The sequence below is a fragment of the Neomonachus schauinslandi genome, chromosome 7 (assembly GCF_002201575.2).
Source record: "Neomonachus schauinslandi chromosome 7, ASM220157v2, whole genome shotgun sequence".
NCBI classification, from domain to species: domain Eukaryota; kingdom Metazoa; phylum Chordata; class Mammalia; order Carnivora; family Phocidae; genus Neomonachus; species Neomonachus schauinslandi.
This window is the reverse complement of record NC_058409.1, coordinates 57,198,906-57,217,648: the sequence shown is the minus strand read 5'-3', so window position 1 is coordinate 57,217,648 and position 18,743 is coordinate 57,198,906. Positions and strand designations below refer to the sequence as shown.

At 43.5% G+C, this 18,743-nt stretch overlaps 1 protein-coding gene across 2 annotated transcripts in view; it reads right to left on the bottom strand.

Annotated features, from left to right (window-relative positions):
• The window catches only part of JMY (junction mediating and regulatory protein, p53 cofactor), a 94,447-nt gene extending 81,960 nt beyond the window's left edge, over positions 1-12,487 (bottom strand). For both annotated transcript variants that reach the window (XM_044916709.1, XM_044916710.1), the window contains exon 1: positions 10,922-12,487. In XM_044916709.1, the coding sequence (XP_044772644.1) occupies positions 10,922-11,962 (1,041 nt within the window). In that variant the 5' untranslated portion in view covers positions 11,963-12,487. The remainder of the gene's footprint in view (positions 1-10,921) is intronic.
• Between the last annotated feature and the right edge of the window lie 6,256 nt (positions 12,488-18,743).

The following is an 18,743-nucleotide window of genomic DNA, read 5'->3' as shown; positions in this document are numbered from 1 at the left end:
TATTCTTATTCTGTAAAACTGTTGTATCATTTCTATATTATTTTGTATGTTAATCACTGATTATCTGTTAATATTGTTTAATGCTGAAACCCAGTTTTACAAAGTATAAGGGCTACTGACAGTAATAACTCATTCTGAAATTTTAAACATTGATTTCTAGATTCTTTACTCCATAGAGAAGTGGTACATTTTATTTCATTTTACTCCTGGGGAAACACATACCTCTAATCAAAATGTTAGCTACATGCATACATATCATGTAAAGAAGCCAACTTTTTGAAGATCAAAGAACACCTATCTACTGAGCACCAACTGTATCCAGAGGCACTGGGGAATTTGAGGCATTAGAGAACAGTAGCAAGAAAATCCATCTTTGGGGGGCGCCTGAGTGGCTCAGTTGGTTAAGCTACTGTCTTCGGCTCAGGTCACGATCCTGGAGTCCTGAGATCGAGTCCCGCATCCGGCTCCCTGCTCAGCAGGGAGTCTGCTTCTCCCTCTGACCCTCCCCCCCACCATGTGCTCACGCTCTCTCTCTCATTCTCTCTCTTTCAAATAAGTAAATAAATAATCTTAAAAAAAAGGAAAGAAAATCCATCTTTGTCTCCTAGGAGCTATAATGCATTTTAAAAGGCAGGAATTGTTCACAAAGAGAAAAACACAGGGCAGCAGTTATGGATGATATCAGCCATATGTATCATAAGGCTTCTCTGATTTCTGGATTTCTAAGAGAAATTCTTCTGACAGAGGTCAGAAATGACTTTCTGTGAGGAGGCATTTAATCTGGCCCTGGAAAGAAGGGTAGTTAGACAAAAAAAGGAAGACATTAGAGGGTGGTCTCCTGTATAGTGGAACATGGGTTATTGTGAGTTCAGCAAACAATGGGTAAAAGAGTTTGGCTACAATAATGAAAGGTTCATGTAGAGAAGAAAGAGTTAAGACTGCAGGCTAACCAAAATATGGATGGCTTTGAATGCCAGGAATCTGGCCTCTGTCTACAGGACAATGGTAAGCAATGGAAGAGTACAGTTTGTTCTGTGTGTGTGTGTAGTTCTTTAGTTCTAAAATCAATATTTAATATTTCTGAATTGGTATGCATTTACAAATCAATGTGTACATATAACAGTGTTCCTTTTTCTACACTGAAGAACACCTGTCTTAAAGTCAAACGTGTCATAATCAATGGCTTCTTAAAACCAACAAACACCAGATTTGGAAGAAATGAATAACAGTTCTGGGAATTGAGGGGAGTGAGGCATTTTCAGGGAAATAGGAAAGACTTGGATTAAAGGCACTGCTCCACAGAGATCCACACACCAAGTCAGGGATGGCAGGTGGGAGGATGCACTCTGGATAAATGGAATGAACAGAAGTTCAGCAGAGCATCCAGATGCAACTGAAAGTTGGAAATCCTGGACTTAGAACTCTAGGAGAGATGACCACAGGGCAGGAGAGTAAAACTCTTAAACATCTTAAGACTCCAGGGGCACACACCCAAACATGCACAAAACACCAGTTTTAAAAACAACGTATTCACACACTACATGAAAAACTGACAAAAATCGATGATTTTTGAAGACTCAAAAACTTTACCTCTAGGGGCGCCTGGGTGGCTCAGTTGGTTAAGCGTCTGCCTTCGGCTCAGGTCATGATCCCAGGGTCCTGGGATCGAGTCCCGCATCGGGCTCCCTGCTCTGAGGGAAGCCTGCTTATCCCTCTCCCATTCCCCTGCTTGTGTTCCCTCTCTCGCTGTGTCTCTCTCTGTCAAATAAATAAAATCTTTAAAAAAAAAAAAAAAAAAAAAAAAACTTTACCTCCAAAAACCCTGATCTGTGACACAACAGTGACGTGCTGTAATCCTCCCTTTACCAATTTATTCCATTGTGCTTTCCAAGATGGCTACTTGATTCTAAAAGTATTGCAGTATATCCACCCTGATGTACTAGAAAAGATGTTTAGGAGTATCTCTGGAAAAAAAAGCCATTTGCAGGGGTGCCTGGATGCCTCAGTCAGTTAAGCATCTGCCTTTGGCTCAGATCATGATCCCAGGATCCTAGGATCAAGCCTCACGTCAGGCTCCCTGCTCAGCAGTCAGGCTCCCTGCTCAGTGGGGATTCTGCTTCTCCCTCTCCCTCTGCCCCTCCCCCTGTTCCTTCTTTCTCTCTCTCTTTCAAATTCTGTCTCACATTAGAGCTTCATGTATCATATATGTACAAATTTAAATGAGTGTCCTTTAGGATTACCATGTTCTTTAATTACATACAACATTGTTAATTACAGTATATGTAAATACAGTATACGTACATAATCAAGGTTTTCCAAAAACAACATTGTTAATTACAGTATATGTAAATACAGTATACGTACATAATCAAGGTTTTCCAAAAACAATCAGCAGCCAGACACTGTTAATAAAGTTTTTTGCCGGGGCGCCTGGGTGGCTCAGTTGGTTAAGCGACTGCCTTCGGCTCAGGTCATGATCCTGGAGTCCCGGGATCGAGTCCCACATCGGGCTCCCTGCTCGGCAGGGAGTCTGCTTCTCCCTCTGACCCTCCTCCCTCTCATGCTCTCTGTCTCTCATTCTCTCTCTCTCAAATAAATAAATAAAATCTTTAAAAAAAAAATAAATAAATAAAAATAAAAAAAAAAAAAATAAAGTTTTTTGTCCGGTGATGAGACACTGACCAAGTATTTCAGTTTGCCAATATCAGTTAGCTTCTCTCCCTGTCTACAAGAAAGAAGATGGCCCAATGGTTAAGAAAGCAGGATAGATTCAGTTAGGCTTGGATTTGAGTCCGGTTCACTTATATGCCAGATGTTATCTTATGCAAATTTATCTGATCTCTCTGAACCTGTTTCCTCTACTGTAAAATCCCTACCTCTTAGTTTGATATGAAGATTAACATTAAGAGTTCACATTTACCAAGTGTTTGCTGGGTACACAGCACTGTTCTAAGTACTGACATAAAACCTATTTTTAAAGGCAGCAGTATTCTCTCACTTTACAGAAGTTGCAGCTAAGGAAATATGACAATTAGGTAGGCCCATATTCACAAAGCTATCAGGTAGAGGAGCCAAGACTCAAAATTCAAAAACTACCTCTTAACTCCTATCTACATGCTAATTGAGATAATTTAAAGACCTCAGCACAGTGGTAGAGCCACAGGAAGCATTCAATAAAGGTTACTCTGATGACTAAAAATTTAAAACCTTGACTATTTCACTACACACAGGTCCCTCTTAGTCATGGCCCCACTGGTGTCAATAAAGAGAAGATAGACTCACCTAGATAGGAAGGTGAAGAGGAAGAAAGGCTTAAAAAAATAATTTTAGTAACTAAACATTTGCTTTGTAAATGTAACTTCAAGTTATCAAATGGAAAAGCAGTTTTAATACTAGAAACCATAGGGAAATGTACCAAAGCCTGGGGGGGATTAGAGGGGGGGGAAACACCTTCAGAACAAGTAATGAACAAAGTGAGGACAAGAAAACAAATATAAGAACAGGAAGAAACACTTCTGCCCTCTTCTAATGCCCTCTGCAGCCAAAAATGATTTAGGGCTTTTTCAAAGCCTTAAAAAACTCGAGCAAAATTAGAAGTGCTGCAACTTCAACAGTCTGAGCAGCTTACAGTAGGAAGACCTAAACCTGAATACAAGCACATAAAACAAGTGGCTCTGGTTCCAACACTTGCCATACTGTGCCTGTAAACTATCCTGGGGATCCTTAACGTCTAACCTTGGTCTTACCTTGGACCAACGACCTTAAGTGACAGCCTTGAGGTCAAGCTACTAGTATCAGAATTGGACAAAAATAGATTTTACTGAGCCACATTCAATAAATTTTCTTCCCCTAAGCACTTACCATAGACAGTGTAGAGCTTCTTGGGGAAAAAAAAAAAATACCGTGCCTCAAAAAACAAACAAAAACTTTGCCTCAACTAATTCCTAGCAGCAGGCCAATTTGATAACCAATTGTATTTAAAACTTCTTCTGGAGCAGGGGCGCCTGGGTGGCTCAGTCGTTAAGCGTCTGCCTTCGGCTCAGGTCATGATCCCAGGGTCCTGGGATCGAGCCCCACATCCGAGCTTTCCGCTCAGCGGGAAGCCTGCTTCTCCCTCTCCCACTCCCCCTGCTTGTGTTCCCTCTCTCGCTGTCTCTCTGTCAAATAAATAAATAAAATCTTAAAACTTCTTCTGGAGCAAATGAGCGTTTTTGTTTATCACTGTAGTCTCCCTATGTTTATGTTACCTGAATGCACTAATAATTTGTTGAATAAACTAAGCCTCTAGCCATCACCCTCAAACCCTAAAGTTAAAAATAAAAACCCCACATCAAGTGAACTTCATACATTTATCCTTAAAACCATTCTCCGACCATCAGGCCTATTTTTATTTCACAGCCTATACTACAAAACCTTCACTACAGTATGAAAAGAGTCTATCATATGCAATTATAAACATATAAAATTTAAAATTCAAGGACAAGCATAGGGGCACCTGGGTGGCTCAGTCGGTTGGCTCGGGTCCTCGTCAGGGGTCATAGGATGGAGTCCCGTAGCCAACCTGGTTGCTCAGCAGAGTCGGCTTGGGATTCTCCTCCTCTCCCCCTGCCCTTCCCCCACACTCTCCCTCTCTTTAAATCTTTAAAAAAATAAAAAATAAAGATAAAAAAATAAAATCCAAGGACAAACATAAAAGGGCAATTTTCCACATTTAAGAAAACTCATTAAATTTTTCAGCTTCTTGCCGAATGAATCCTTCTCTGCCTTTGTGGAGCTTTAATAACTTACTCTGTGTTAAGGCTACTTAGTATTAACAGTCCACTACAAGAGGCCTGAAAGGCCAAATAAACTTCATCACCCCTATCAGAAAACAAATAGCACCAAGAACTATTAGTCTTCATTACATTCTCTCAGCATTGCAACTTAAATTTTTCCCCATCAACAACTGAGGGAACTGGGCAGATTAAAGGGGAGCACATCTGGCCTATTCAAGAGTGAAAAAAGCCACGGGAAACTTTCCATTACAAAAAAGTAAGCACATAGGCATTTAACCATCATTGGAAGGGAAGGCTACCTTTTGCTTTCAATTCCCACTTCCAGCAATATTCCACAGTCAATGAAAGGTCAAATAAAGCAGCAATGGAGAACAGTGAGAGACTGATTAAAGTTACAGGTGAAGATCTGGGGAGTGAAGATTGCTAATTCAAACATAACAACTGTTATGTTTAACAAACCAAACTGCCCACTCACCTTCTCCGTTCTACCTCCCCCCTCCCCCCAACTCACATTGGTCAAATGTTTGTCCAAGTCGGCCTTGTTTTAGCAAGGAAGAAACATGCCTGATTTCAAGTCTGTGAAATATCTGGTGGATGGGGCATCATGTGATGTTAAACAGCGAGCAGAGAAAGCAGCACGTAAAGCAGTTATGACGAAGGCTGCTGCTATCCTGCCACCAGCCTCCATGTTTCTGCACTATAGATGCACTAACCGAAAAGGATCTATTCATCTTTTTTCTATACTTCTCTCTCTTTTCAGTGACGTGAAAAATGGCCCAGTTTATTTGGGCACAGGAATGAAGAAAATGATTAGTATATGTCATTGTTTTCATGGCCTCTGCCTTTCAAGTCTTTCATCATAACTTCCAAGAATCCTACAAAATTCACTTAGCTTCATTATTCCTTAACTCTGTGTGCACTATTTTTATGGGAATACACAGCCATAACAGCTCTCTCAGATGCAACTACGTTACGTCTTTCTTGAGTCTACTTCTACTATTTATACCTAATCACGGGTCAAGGCACACTATCCCAATGAAAGGCCAGCATCCTCGGGCTCCGAAAAGACTATGATTTCTCTAACATATACTGTTGGGATTGGTTGGGATATCAGTGTGGCTCCAGGGTTTTATAAATAATCTTAGTTTTTCAGAAAAAATTACAAAAGTCATAATTGGTTGGAGAGATGATAAGCATTCTTTCTAGAGCTCTCTGCCCCTTATGTTAAATAACCTCAGAAGTCAGGAGTTATTTACAGCTGAGTCATTTTAAGATACAAAGGAGGGGCGCCTGGGTGGCTCAGTTGGTTGGGCGACTGCCTTCGGCTCAGGTCATGATCCTGGAGTCCTGGGATCGAGCCCCACATCCGGCTCCCTGCTGAGCAGGGAGTCTGTTTCTCCCTCTAACCCTCCCCCCTCTCATGTATTCTCTCTCATTGTCTCTCTCTCAAATAAATAAATAAAATCTTAAAAAAAAAAGATACAAAGGATATTAAATCTTAAGATATCCTTAAGTATCTTCCCCATTTACCTGTTTTAAAAAGCTTAACTAAGCAGGTCACAGAAGTGTTGAGTTCTATTTGGAAGCCAGGTCTTTCTGACTCCAAGCACTAGGCAGGCTCTGTCTATAGCATGCCTTACATGGCTACTTACAAAAACACATGCTGCTCTTTTGTTTGTTTCACTAGCAGTAAGTTAAAATCAACTGGGAAGAAGTTAGCTGAGCAATTGTATACACATAATCTCTTCTCCAAAGAGAACACTATTTTAGATCCTAATCAAGCCTACCATCAGAGTTAAGGTTCACTATCTAAAGGACCACAACTATCTCAACAATAGTTGTCCTTATACAGAAACCACTATTTACAAAATCCAGGTCATCAAAGGTTAAGTAAGGTATGGGTCACCCATGCACATACACTATAATATGATCCTCAGCTCTGACCAACAACTAAGACTATTGCTGAAACCATCCCAAGGGGCCTCGCTGGCACTTGATTCATACACAGATTGGGTCCCTTCTATATAAATAGCACTCCTTACAGCAAACCCTTGTAAAAGTCAAAAACAAGCCTACCATGTAATAAATTTCAAATTTCATTTAAGATTAAGGCCCTAAGTAGCACACAACCTTACAATTCCTATGTTATCTGAAAGTGTTTCGTTAGTGGGGCACCTGGGTGGCTCAGTCGGTTAAGCATCTGACTCTTGGTTTTCAGCTCAGGTCATTATCTCATGGGTTGTGGGATCCAGCCCCGTGTCAGGCTCCTGGCTCAGCAGGAAGTCTGCTTGCAAGATTCTCTCCTGCCCCCCCCCCTCTCTCAAAATGAATAAATAAATCTTTAAAACTAAATAAAAATTTCTCATTAGTATTATATAAATTATAGCTTCTCACAAACTATCATTTCCAGTCAATTGACCAAATTTGTGAATCATTAACAAAAACGTTTAGCAGACAACTTAGTGTTCTATTCTTCAATATTTCACAAAGATATAGAAGTACTTCTTGGGGCACCTGGGTGGCTCAGTCGTTAAGCGTCTGCCTTCGGCTCACGTCACGATCCCAGGGTCCTGGGATCGAGCCCCGCATCAGGCTCCCTGCTTCTCCCTCTCCCACTCCCTCTGCTTGTGTTCCCTCTCTTGCTGTGTCTCTCTCTGTCAAATAAATAAAAATAAAATCTTAAAAAAAAAAAAAGTACTTCTTATAACCCCATATTAAATCTTAAGTATATTCTAAAACTTTAACTCCAATAGAAGTTATGCCAAAGCTTAAAAAGCAAATGATTTACAATTATGGTTTTAAAGCTCTTTCTGAAGAACACCTTAAAGAATTTGATAAAAGCCTCTCTCCAAAAATGCAAATCATATAAAACTTAGCATGCTACTTTATGGCACCCCATTAAAGTCCATCTATAGCTCCCCTCAATTTAGAGGGAATTCACGAACCCCAGATAAAGACCTCTTATTTAGAAAGCTATTTAGTTTTAAAAGATTTTACTGTTTCTAAACAGCATGGTCCCTTATGTGGAATTTACATCTATCAATATATAAAATTTTATTTACCCAGAGCTTTAACTCAAAAAGACTCTTCTTCCAAATCCTTTGAATTCTTGTAATACTAAAAAGCAACAACAACAACAAAAACAAGAACACCTCTTAGGTCCTTGGTCCACAAATCTTAAGAGTGCTCGCAAGATGTGTGACCCTGAACTAGGGATGGCAAAGAGAATTCCAAGATACTGTCAAGGCCAGTGACCTTGAGAAGTTTACAGTCTACTTGCACAGTCTGTTCTACTAAAAACAAAACAAAACAAAACACCTCCTTTCCACAATTTACTGACCATTTTGAACAAAAACAGGTGTGGCCTTTAAGCTGAAGGCTTTAAATAGATAGGAAATGGAATACTGAGAGAAAAAAAAGCAGAAAACAGATCCAGATAAATTAAAGAAAAAAAAAAACCTCAAAAGTCTAAATTTTCTAAATAACCTATACCTAAGAATGTGTTTGATTTACCAGATATACCTGGCTTGAAAACCTTTATAACCACTCCCACACAATTGGGAACAAAAAAATCATTAAATTAGATGTAATTACTAAATTTAACAAAATCAGGAATACAAAAATGACACAATTTCTATATTTTCTCTAAAGAAAGTTACTGCAAACTATTTTAAGCAGCTAAGAAAAAACAAAACAAAAAAAATGGCTGCCATCCTCTTACACTCCCATTATCAAGCCTACAGCAGAAGTCACTAATTAATCACACCCCTATCTCCCTACTGAGCTTCATTTCTTTCAATATAAACTTCCAGTAAATATCAGGGTGAGCATTATAACTGAGTCTATTTGTTGTCATGGTAATTATTTTTCAAATATTGTTCAAATCAACTAAATGAAGCACCAAAAATTTATATATTTAATGTGCAATGAATTTATAATAAACTTCATTTGAGTTGCCTTCCAGAACACAAAATACTCTTTAAAACTTTAAATTTCTCTGTTAAAGAGAACGCAACATCGTGGTCAATATAACCTTAATTAGGAAAAGATATTCTTTTAAAACTGTAACCCTCCACCCCCATGAAAGAGTTCCAGAAAACTGTAATTAACTGTATTTTTGACCCTATTTGAATGAAACCAGACAAAATTACTTTTTCGAGTACCAATAAAATTAAAACTAAACAAGTCTACGTCATTTAGAGATACAAGAAATACAAAGTTTAGGGGCGCCTGGGTGGCTCAGTTGGTTAAGCACCTGACTTTGGCTCAGGGTCCTGGGATTGAGGCCGGTCAGGCTCCCTGTTCAGCACAGAGTCTGCTTCTGCCTCTGCCCACAGCCTGCCAGCTCGTGTGCACTCTCTTGCTAATAAATAAAAACCTTAAAATATATATATACAAAGTTTAACAAGAAAGTATGAGAAAGAAATATTAATTTTGTCCACACCGTTTAAAAGAAATACAGGTCAATATTAACAAAACTCTAAAAAGAATATATGTGACCATTTAAAATTTATCACTTCCTTCCAAAAAGAATTAAGGTAGAACACAGATTCCAAAAGTAGATGATAAAGAGGGAATTAGGGGCACCTGGGTGGCTCAGTCGGTTAAGCGTCTGCCTTCCGCTCAGGTCATGATCCCAGAGTGCTGGGAGCCTGTGCGGGGCTCCCTGCTCAGTAGGGAGTCTGCTTCTCCCTCTCCCCCCCGCCCCCCCCACTCATGCATGGATACAAGCGCTTTATCAAATAAATAAAATCTTAAAAAGAAAAAGAAAAGAGGGAAATAAAAACATCCCTAGGATTCTAGGATAGCATTACCAGGTGGGTGATGCTTAGCACAAAGTAAACTAACAGGAAAGAGTGAAAACCTGGATTCAGGAAGTTGTAGGAGAGCACTGTGGGTTAAGTAAGGAAAAAAAAATTCCTTATGCCCCAAATCTAGCAATGAAAAATACAGGCGATTCCATGCAGAAACAAGGAGGTACGAGCCTCCTAGCCTTAATAGTAGGATTCGAGTCTTTTATAAACACAGGCAAGGTTAACAGATGACAACACAATGTCAGGAATATAAACACCATAAAAAGGGGCATTTCCCGACGCCACCTCTAACCTCAACTGGTACTAATACTAAAAATAATAGCTTTGAGGAAGTATCTGTTCGTGCCCATTAGGAAAACTAAAGTATATATATATTTTTAAAGATTTTTTAAGTAATCTCTACACCCAACATGGGGCTCAAATCCACAACCCCAAGATCAAGAGTTGCAGGGTTTATTGACTGAGCCAGCCAGGTGACCCAAAAACTAAACTATATTTTAAAATACTTTTTTTTTTTTGGTACAGTTCTTTCAGCAGAAGCTGTTGGGTAGGCATGACCTCAAATTATGTATATCCTACAAACCATGGACCTCCTCATATATACCCATGCAGACCTCTTCCATTATTTCCTGTAATTTTAAGTATAAAGTAGTTTGAAAATGCTTTGTACTACTTTTACAAGTACAAAGTATAATAAACATTCCTGCCCAAGACCTTTTTTTCTCCCTAAAACAAGAGTTAAATATCAGCCAGCTATAAAGACTCGAGATTATGCATACGCCTTTAAAAAATACATTCATACGGTGCTTTTTGATTTGGACAGTCTACTCATTTGAAGGAAAATAGAATTTAAAATTTGCCTAAGTTGCCAAACTACAAACGGAGATTTAAAAAAAGACCAACTGTATTCCCTGCGACAAATATATTTTAAGTAAATGAACAGGACATCAGAAAAGTAGGGTTAATTATCTGGAAAGTTATTAGTGGAAAGGCAAAAGAGAAACGAATGCTGGGTCGCCTTTTTTCTGAGTGGCTTTAATCTTACTTGCAGCACTGAGTAGTAAACACACCACTTATTACACAGAACCTATTTGATGAATGGGAAGAGGAAATCTAAGGACTTAAAGTTCCTTCAGAGGGCCAATCTTAATTGGCCACGGTTCTCCCACCACTGAAAGGAATTAAGGGGCTGACTGGTAAGGAACCCATCTTCTTCCGCTTTTCCTGTCCAGAAGAAAAAGTCTCCCAAATTGTCACAGCCCGGACTGAGGCTTCAGCCTCCGGCAAGTGAGTACCCAAAAGCAATGACTGGAGCCCAGACTAGGTTCTTACCTCCTGGATGCGCTTCCTGGCCCGCTGAAGCACTTCTTCGTAGCCCTTCTGCCGCAGCTCGCTAAGACTTTCGTAATACTCCTCGGGATCGTCGGTCTCAGTGAAAAGTACCTGGGAGAGGATCTTCCAGCCGCAGGTGTCCAGGCCATGGCCCAGGTAGACCTGGAGCTGGTAACACAGAGTGTCGATCTCCTGCTCGGTCATCTCTGGAGCGCCCCCGAACAGCACGGTCCACATGCCAGAGGGCTCCTCGGGGAATACGGGCAGGCACTGTTCCAGCTGCGAGTTCACAGAACACAGCTGCTGGTGCACAGCACGCAGATCCTGGAAGGAGAAGAGCCCGGCCCAGCTACACTCCTCGGCCGGGGACTCCAGCTCGGTAGTGGAAGGCGGCTGCTCTGTGTCTGAGAGCGCCAGGGCCGCCGGGGCCACCTCGTCCTCCCTCAACATTTCCAGCACCTCTATCTCCTCGGAAACCGCCCCACAAGTGCTCACTACTCGCACGGAGGACACCGGGGCCTCCCTGGACGCCGGCGGGGCTGCTGCTGTAGCGGCCCCCGCCACATCTTTGCCTTCAGATCTCCTTCGAACCGGGCTGGTCTTGGCCCGCACTGGGCTCCTGAAGGGGCTCTCCGCCCCTTTGCCGGCGGGACACCGCAGCAGCGGGTCCCCCCGAAGGCTGCGCGCGCTCCGCGGAGAGCCGCCCTCCCCCCAGGCCGGGCTCCTCCGGGGCCCCGGGCTCCTACCCAGAGTCGTAGAGGCAGTGGCCTCGGGCCGGCCCTTGCCCGCTGGGCTGCCTGGCCCGCGGGTCCCGTCCGACGCGGATGCTCCGGGCTCAGCGCCCCCTCGTGCCCCCGCCTGCTCCCGGGAGCCGCTCCTCTGCCTCTGGGCCGTCCGGTTGTGGCAGGTTATGGCAAACTTGCCCTCAATCTCGTTCCAGGCCACAATGAAGACGAACTTGTGCTTCTCGCGCTCGTCGAACACATGGGGCCGCACGGCCACCCAGTCCGACTCGAGCGTCTCCTCCAGCGCGAACGACATGGTGGCTCCGGTGCCAGGCCGCGGGGGAAGCGCCGCTGGCCCTGCCCGCTCGAAGACTCACCGGCTGGCTGCACCGCGCCCCCCGCTCACCCTCGCTGAGCGCCTTCGGCCATCTTAGCGCGCCAGCCGGCTCTCCCCGCTTACTCGCCCGGCCCTCCTCACTTGAACCCGCCGCGCTCCTTTGTGGCGCGGCTCGCGGGAAAGACAATACGCGTCCCCGGAGCAGGTAGTTCACATGGTCACGTGCGGCTGAATCTGTTTACAAGCCCAGTGCTGCGGCAGCGCCTCGCGCCCGTCCCGGCCGCCCCCAGCGCGAGGCCGCGGTGCTGCGTCTGTGGCTCTCGGAAGGTGAGGAGCGAGTCCCGCGGGGCCGGGCAGGCCGGTTAGGCAGTAGGGGCCGGCGATGTGTGCGTCTCCGCCGCTCGTCCAGGCCGATCTCCCCGCCCCTCCTCCTTCTCCTCCTCTTCCCGACCGCCCGGAGCCGGCCTGACGGATAGACGCGTCTCCTAAACTGTAACCCTCAGTATCGCCACAATGTTGCCATTTGGCTGCTGACGTAGGCTGCTCCACGAGGGACGTAAACACGGGCACGTGCCGCACGCTGGTGACGCGGCGGCGGCGGCGGCGCGCACACCCCGCCCGCGCGCGCGCCGGCACCGCCCCTCCCCGTCCCCCGTCCCCCGCCCGCGAACGGCCGCGGGCCGGACTCCTTCCTTCCGCGCAGCCTCTTTTCCCAGCGGCTTGGGCAGGCTCTTCGCAGGCTGCCGGTTCAGAAGACGGTGAGCGTGGTACGTGTGCTTTGCGGGACAAATGGCCTCTGAGCTTCCTGGGGGAAAAAAGTGTAGGAATTGAGATTTTTCCAACTCCAGCCAATCAAAGGGACCCTGAAATGTAAATGTGCCTCCTTTCGCCCGGGGGGAGTCGGTATAGGTAACGCCTATATTCGGAAAAGTGCTCTGTAACATAACACGAACTATGTGCTAAACGTTATTGGGATGTCCCAGACTGTTGAATTCTCTAACACCCTTGAGACACAATTTAAGATATGAAAGGGAGGTGTCCGAAGACAGCCCAATAGGACTCCAAAACAAAATTAAATCAAGTGAAAATTGAGTCATGTCCTAATAGTATGAATGTTTACATTTCAGTTCAGCGGCGCTTTATTGCTTCAGGTTTCATCATTGTGTACTGTTCTGGGAACTTCGTTTTGAGGTCACTGGCTTAACCCCTTTTGAAGTTGTATTCAATTATCAGAGATCCCAGAATGCACATAGAAAAAAAATCATGTAAATTTGAAGAATTCTGTTATTTATACTGAACTATGATGAAACACATTTTTTAAATTGCCCTATAATCTAGTTTATATTATTGGCATTCGCTTTCCTATTAGCTCCCAATTCACAGTGCAGGTATTCTGCATCCACAATAAAGTACAATGGGAATTATTCTTTTACTTTTAGGTTTTTTTTTTTTAAGATTTTATTTATTTATTTGAGAGAGAGAAAGAGGGAGTATGAGAGAGGAGAGGGTCAGAGGGAGCAGCAGACTCCCTGCTGAGTTGGGAGCCTGATGCAGGACTCCGGGATCATGACCTGAGCTAAAGGCAGTCGCTTAACCAGCTGAGACACCCAGGCGCCCCTATTCTTTTACCTTTGTCCATATTTCTCAAATTATGCAAAACCATTTGGATTAAAGGTGCATTGTCAGCTACACTTACTTGAGTACACTGACATCGGAATAAACAGCCAAAAATTTTTGCCCTGTCGCTCAGATGGACATTGTAGACTGTAGATCTGCTTGGACCAGAAAAAAAATAAATTACTTTGGGCAGGATGAGCAAAAAGGTAAAAGGACAGGTTTTTAAATTTTTTTTTTTACAATTCTTTATGTGGAACCACAAATTTTCAAAGCTTGTAACAACTTGTGCCAACACTCAAATGCAAATCAGAGATACAACTTTCGAAGTCTGTATCACCAGCTAAGCAAACGATATCTTATCACGGAAAACTTACCTGTCTTTTCTGCTAAAAAGCTACCGCTAAAAGTTTTTCTGATAAAAAGTGATGACATGATCACTAGCTGTCTTCTTGTAATACATTATAGATAACTTTGAATACCAAGAATGAGCACTAAAAGAATGTATTTATAGGAAATATTTTTACTTACATATATATTAAAACTTGCAATATCTATCCACAGATACTAAATTATGTCTTATCACAATAGTGCTAGAAAAAATTGTTTCATGGTCACACAGGTTTTAAGTATTTTTCCCCAAAGACTCTGACCACTGTGTTTTGTGAAAAGGGTTGTTCAATGTTTCTCATTTCCTCTGTCTTAGTAATTGTTATCCTAGAAATGAAAAGAAACAAACCAAAATTCCCATGGCAGGTTACTGTAGTACTCTACAATTCTTTATCTAGGTATGTATCTGATTGTCAAGCAAGATCTCTGAGTGTAAAAATTAGTCCTTAGGAATACGTAACACCATAGAAAACCACATACACCTTACCAGCTTGAAAAGACTTGAAAATAATTTTCTTTGTGAATGTTTTTTTAACTATTGAGAATTGTTAGGTACTCTGGGAAATGCTTTAACTCTATAGGCCTTTAATAAAAACTGTAACCATTTACATAGGAGTTTTCAAATTACATAGGATTTTCCAGCACATATTTATTTTATCCTCACAACAATCATATAATGTACTTGTGAAAGGAGTAAATCTTTAATTTTACACGTGAGAAAACAGCAGTTCTGATTACTTAGTCACACATCCCAGGACGGGGAACAGGGAATGAATGAATGGAGTTCAGGGGCCTAATGCATGCATCTGTCCCAATTAGATTCTCTCAGAAGCAGACACTAAAAAGAAGTCAAAATGCAAAAGTTCATGAGGGGTTAACACCTGTAAAAGAAAAAGGGCAGAAGCAGGATTGGGCAGACTATCCTAATAGGGAGCTCCAGAGCAAAGATTTTTCCTTAAAGAAGTTCCCCCACTGAGTAGAAATGATTAGGCCTTGCCCAGTCATTGACTGGGGACCACCCTGAGAAACGCAGAGGATGATAACCTGAAGTTGACTCTGAAGACACAAACAGCTGGAGACTCAGCTAACCACATTCCTTGCAGATGTGCAGTGAATCTTTTTTTTAAATTTAAGATTTATTTATTTATTTTAAAGAGAGAGCATGAGTGGGAGGGACAGAGGGAGAGGAGAGAGAATCTCAATGAGACTCCCCACTGAGTGTGGAGCCTGATGTGGGGCTCGATCCCATGACCCCGAGATCACAATCTGAGCCAAAACCAAGAGTCAGACACTTAACCGACTGTACCACCCAAGCACCCCAGAGCAAGCCCTTTCTTAAAGGATGATCTGATTGCCACATCTCCACATCTGCCACAGTTTACCTTGTGTGCTCCGTAGATCCACTTCATAACATATTTGGGGAGCAGCTCCTCCAGGGCTCTGGTCGGCCCCTCTTCCTGAGGGGAAATTTAGAAGAGGGAGGTGAAGAGACAAACTGTAGCCTCCACTGCTGTGGTCAGTCTCATGGCCAAAACTGGTACTCATCATCTCTCTCCTCCACGGTCTGTTCTAAAGTCCCTCACTCTGCTGACCTTAGTGGGGCTCACGTGGTGGTGTTTCCCAAACTCTCATTCCTGAGGAGTCTGAACTCCTGGTGACCTTACCCGTGTGTATAGCCTCCATTACTACATCATTACATTTGTCACAATTAGGCAAGAGTGTACCAGGAGGCATCCAGTGGGTCACCAGAATTCAATGCACATTCCTCCCCGCTCCCACCATGTAACACAGCCCTGCCTCCTCCCGCTGATGAGTGTTAATCACCCCTGACAAGGTGGTGATTGCTCTTCTTGCCTGCTACTTTCTGGCCACAAAGAGCCCAAAGTGTCCAAGTGGCAGCTGTAGCTTATAGTTCAATGAGATCTTTGCTATCTCATGACAAGAACATACTTCATTTTGAAGATCAGGACCTCTCACCTTACAGAATTCAGTTGGTCATTCAAAATGATGGTGAGGTCACTTCTGCTTCCACTCCTTGGTTCCTGGACCCATGTATTCTTCCCCATAGTGCTACATGAAGTTCTGTAATTCAGTGCTTATACATGTTTTGGAGGATGGGACCCCCATCCTCACAGGGTGTTGCCTGGTGCTACAGCTGTACCTTCAGCACGCCCTGCCACTCTATTTAGCCAGCAGCTTCGGGATGACACAGTGTATGACATGACCAGTGGATCTGTAAAATGAGTTCCCTGATTAGATACTATATTGTTTCATGTCTGTAGATCAGGCATTCTGTAAGTGGCTTGATCATGCTGGCAGGAAAGGCAAACCCATACCCAGATTAAGTTTCTATTCCCATGAGAAAAACCGCTGCCTCTTCCAGGATGAAAATGGTCCCAAGTAGTCCATTTGCTGCCAAGTGACCAGTTAGTCTCCTTTTTTTTTTTTTTTAAGATTTTGTTTATTTATTTGACAGAGAGAGACAGCGAGAGAGGGAACACAAGCAGGGGGAGTGAGAGAGGGAGAAGCAGGCTCCCGGCCAAGCAGGGAGCCTGGTGCGGGGCTCGATCCCAGGACCCTGGGATCATGACCTGAGCTGAAGGCAGATGCTTAACGACTGAACCACCCAGGCGCCCCACCAGTTAGTCTTCTTAAGGAATAGTGCCATACTGGTGGCTCAGTGTTGGTGTCTGTTGCTGGTAGGTTGATCACTCAAAGCAGGCAATAACTAGATTGGCTTTCATAAGTGGAAGTCATGTTTTTTTGACCAATGCAAAGCCTCCATTTCTTTCACTGTGATCATGTCATCTGTTTGCCTTATCATGCCAATGGATGTCATCTAGTCGTTACTTTGTCTGCTTGGTCATTTGGTTCCGACCACATGGACGCTTTCTGATGGGTATTAAAATACAATGTAGGGGCACCTGGGTGGCTCAGTCGTTAAGCGTTTGCCTTCGGCTCAGGTCATGATCCCAGGGTTCTGGGATCGAGCCCCGCATCGGTCTCCCTGCTGGGCAGGAAGCCTGCTTCTCCCTCTCCCACTCCCCCTGCTTGTGTTCCCTCTCTCGCTGTGTGTCTCTCTCTCAAATACATAAATAAAAAAAAAAAATCTAAAAAAAATTAAAATAAAATACAATGTAACACGGGGCACCTGGGTGGCTCAGTCGTTAAGCAACTGCCTTTGGCTCAGGTCATGATCCCAGGGTCCTGGGGTCGAGCCCCGCATCAGGCTCCCTGCTCGGCGGGAAGCCTGCTTCTCCCTCTCCCGCTTCCCCTGCTTGTGTTCCCTCTCTCGCTGTCTCTCTCTGTCAAATAAATAAATCTTTAAAAAAAATACAATGTAACAATCTTCACACCTTGTTCCCACTCTCATATGTCTGTCTACATGTCTCTTTTCCAGACTTCCTCATCTCTGATATTTGAATTTTTCTCCTTCCAGGACCCAGACCATTTCTCATTGGCGAGAGCCCATATGTGTTTTGACTTTAGGCCACTTTCCCTTTTATACGAAGTGGATGACCAGATGCATCTTCTGAAGCTCTGCACATTGGGAAGATCTATCTTTCACAAATTGTCTCATCATTATTTTTCACAACCACACTGAATAAGTTATATAATGCAGAGAGCATCTACTTTTGGTTTTCACCTAATACCAAATCAACCCATCCATAAACCAAGCTGTCAGGGGGAGGGGGCGGTTCCTCCTTCCTCAGCTGATTGAGTGGGAGGTCCCTTTGGTCACTGGTATGAGCTCAGAAGGGACACTGCTAATAGTGGATGCCATGATAGGACACAGTAGATACCATGAGGTTTTAGACCCAGTCTTCATGCCCCTTGCAGTGTCATTTCTTCCTGCTCATACTCAGTCTCAGATGTACCATGTCCATCTTATGACGGATTGCTACAGGGCCAATCTTACTTTACGACTTATTCCCAACAGATGGTGGACAGTTCCAAACTTGTGGCTGCTTGGTATCCCAAAGTCAAGTGTTCCAGCTCTGTCAGAGCACCTAACTAGGAGCTGTTTTACAAAAGGTGCATAACCCTCTGCTGCAGATAGTGTAACCTTGTTCCATAACCCTAGGAGCCTGGGTTGTGATTCTTCCCCTGGGACTTGTCATAAACTTCACACCATCTCCTTTTCTACCATTAACATCTCAAATACCATGGGGTGTGCTGAGATCATTTGTTCTAAACAGGAGGGCTACTTGCTCTACAGCTAGGACTGTTTTCTCCAAAGCCCAAGAAGGCCTAACAGTTGGGGCGCCTGGGTGGCTCAGTCAGTTAACGTCTGCCTTCGGCTCAGGTCATGATCCTGAGCCCCAGGATCGAGCCCCACATCAGGCTCTCCACTTAGCAGGAGTCTGCTTCTCCCTCCGACCCTACCCCCTCTCGTGCTTTCTCTCTTATTCTCTCTCTCTCAAATAAATAAATAAAATCTAGGGAAAAAAAGATCTAGGAAAAAAAAGGCCTAACAGTCATTGTACTTCCTTCACTGTAATAGTGGCTGCATGATACAGCAATTTGCCCTTTACTTTGAAGGGAGTGCCCTGGCATTCACTTGACTATGGGATGTGCAGAAACTTTACTAAGTTGGCAAGTACCTGAATTTTTGTAGTCTGTCTCCCTCCCTTTGGAGTACATGTGTCTTACCAATTCTCCAGCACACTAGTACCCTCTTACTTATTCATCTGCCAGATCATCTTGATGTCATCAATGTAATGAATCAGTAGGATATTCTGTGATATGTCCAGAT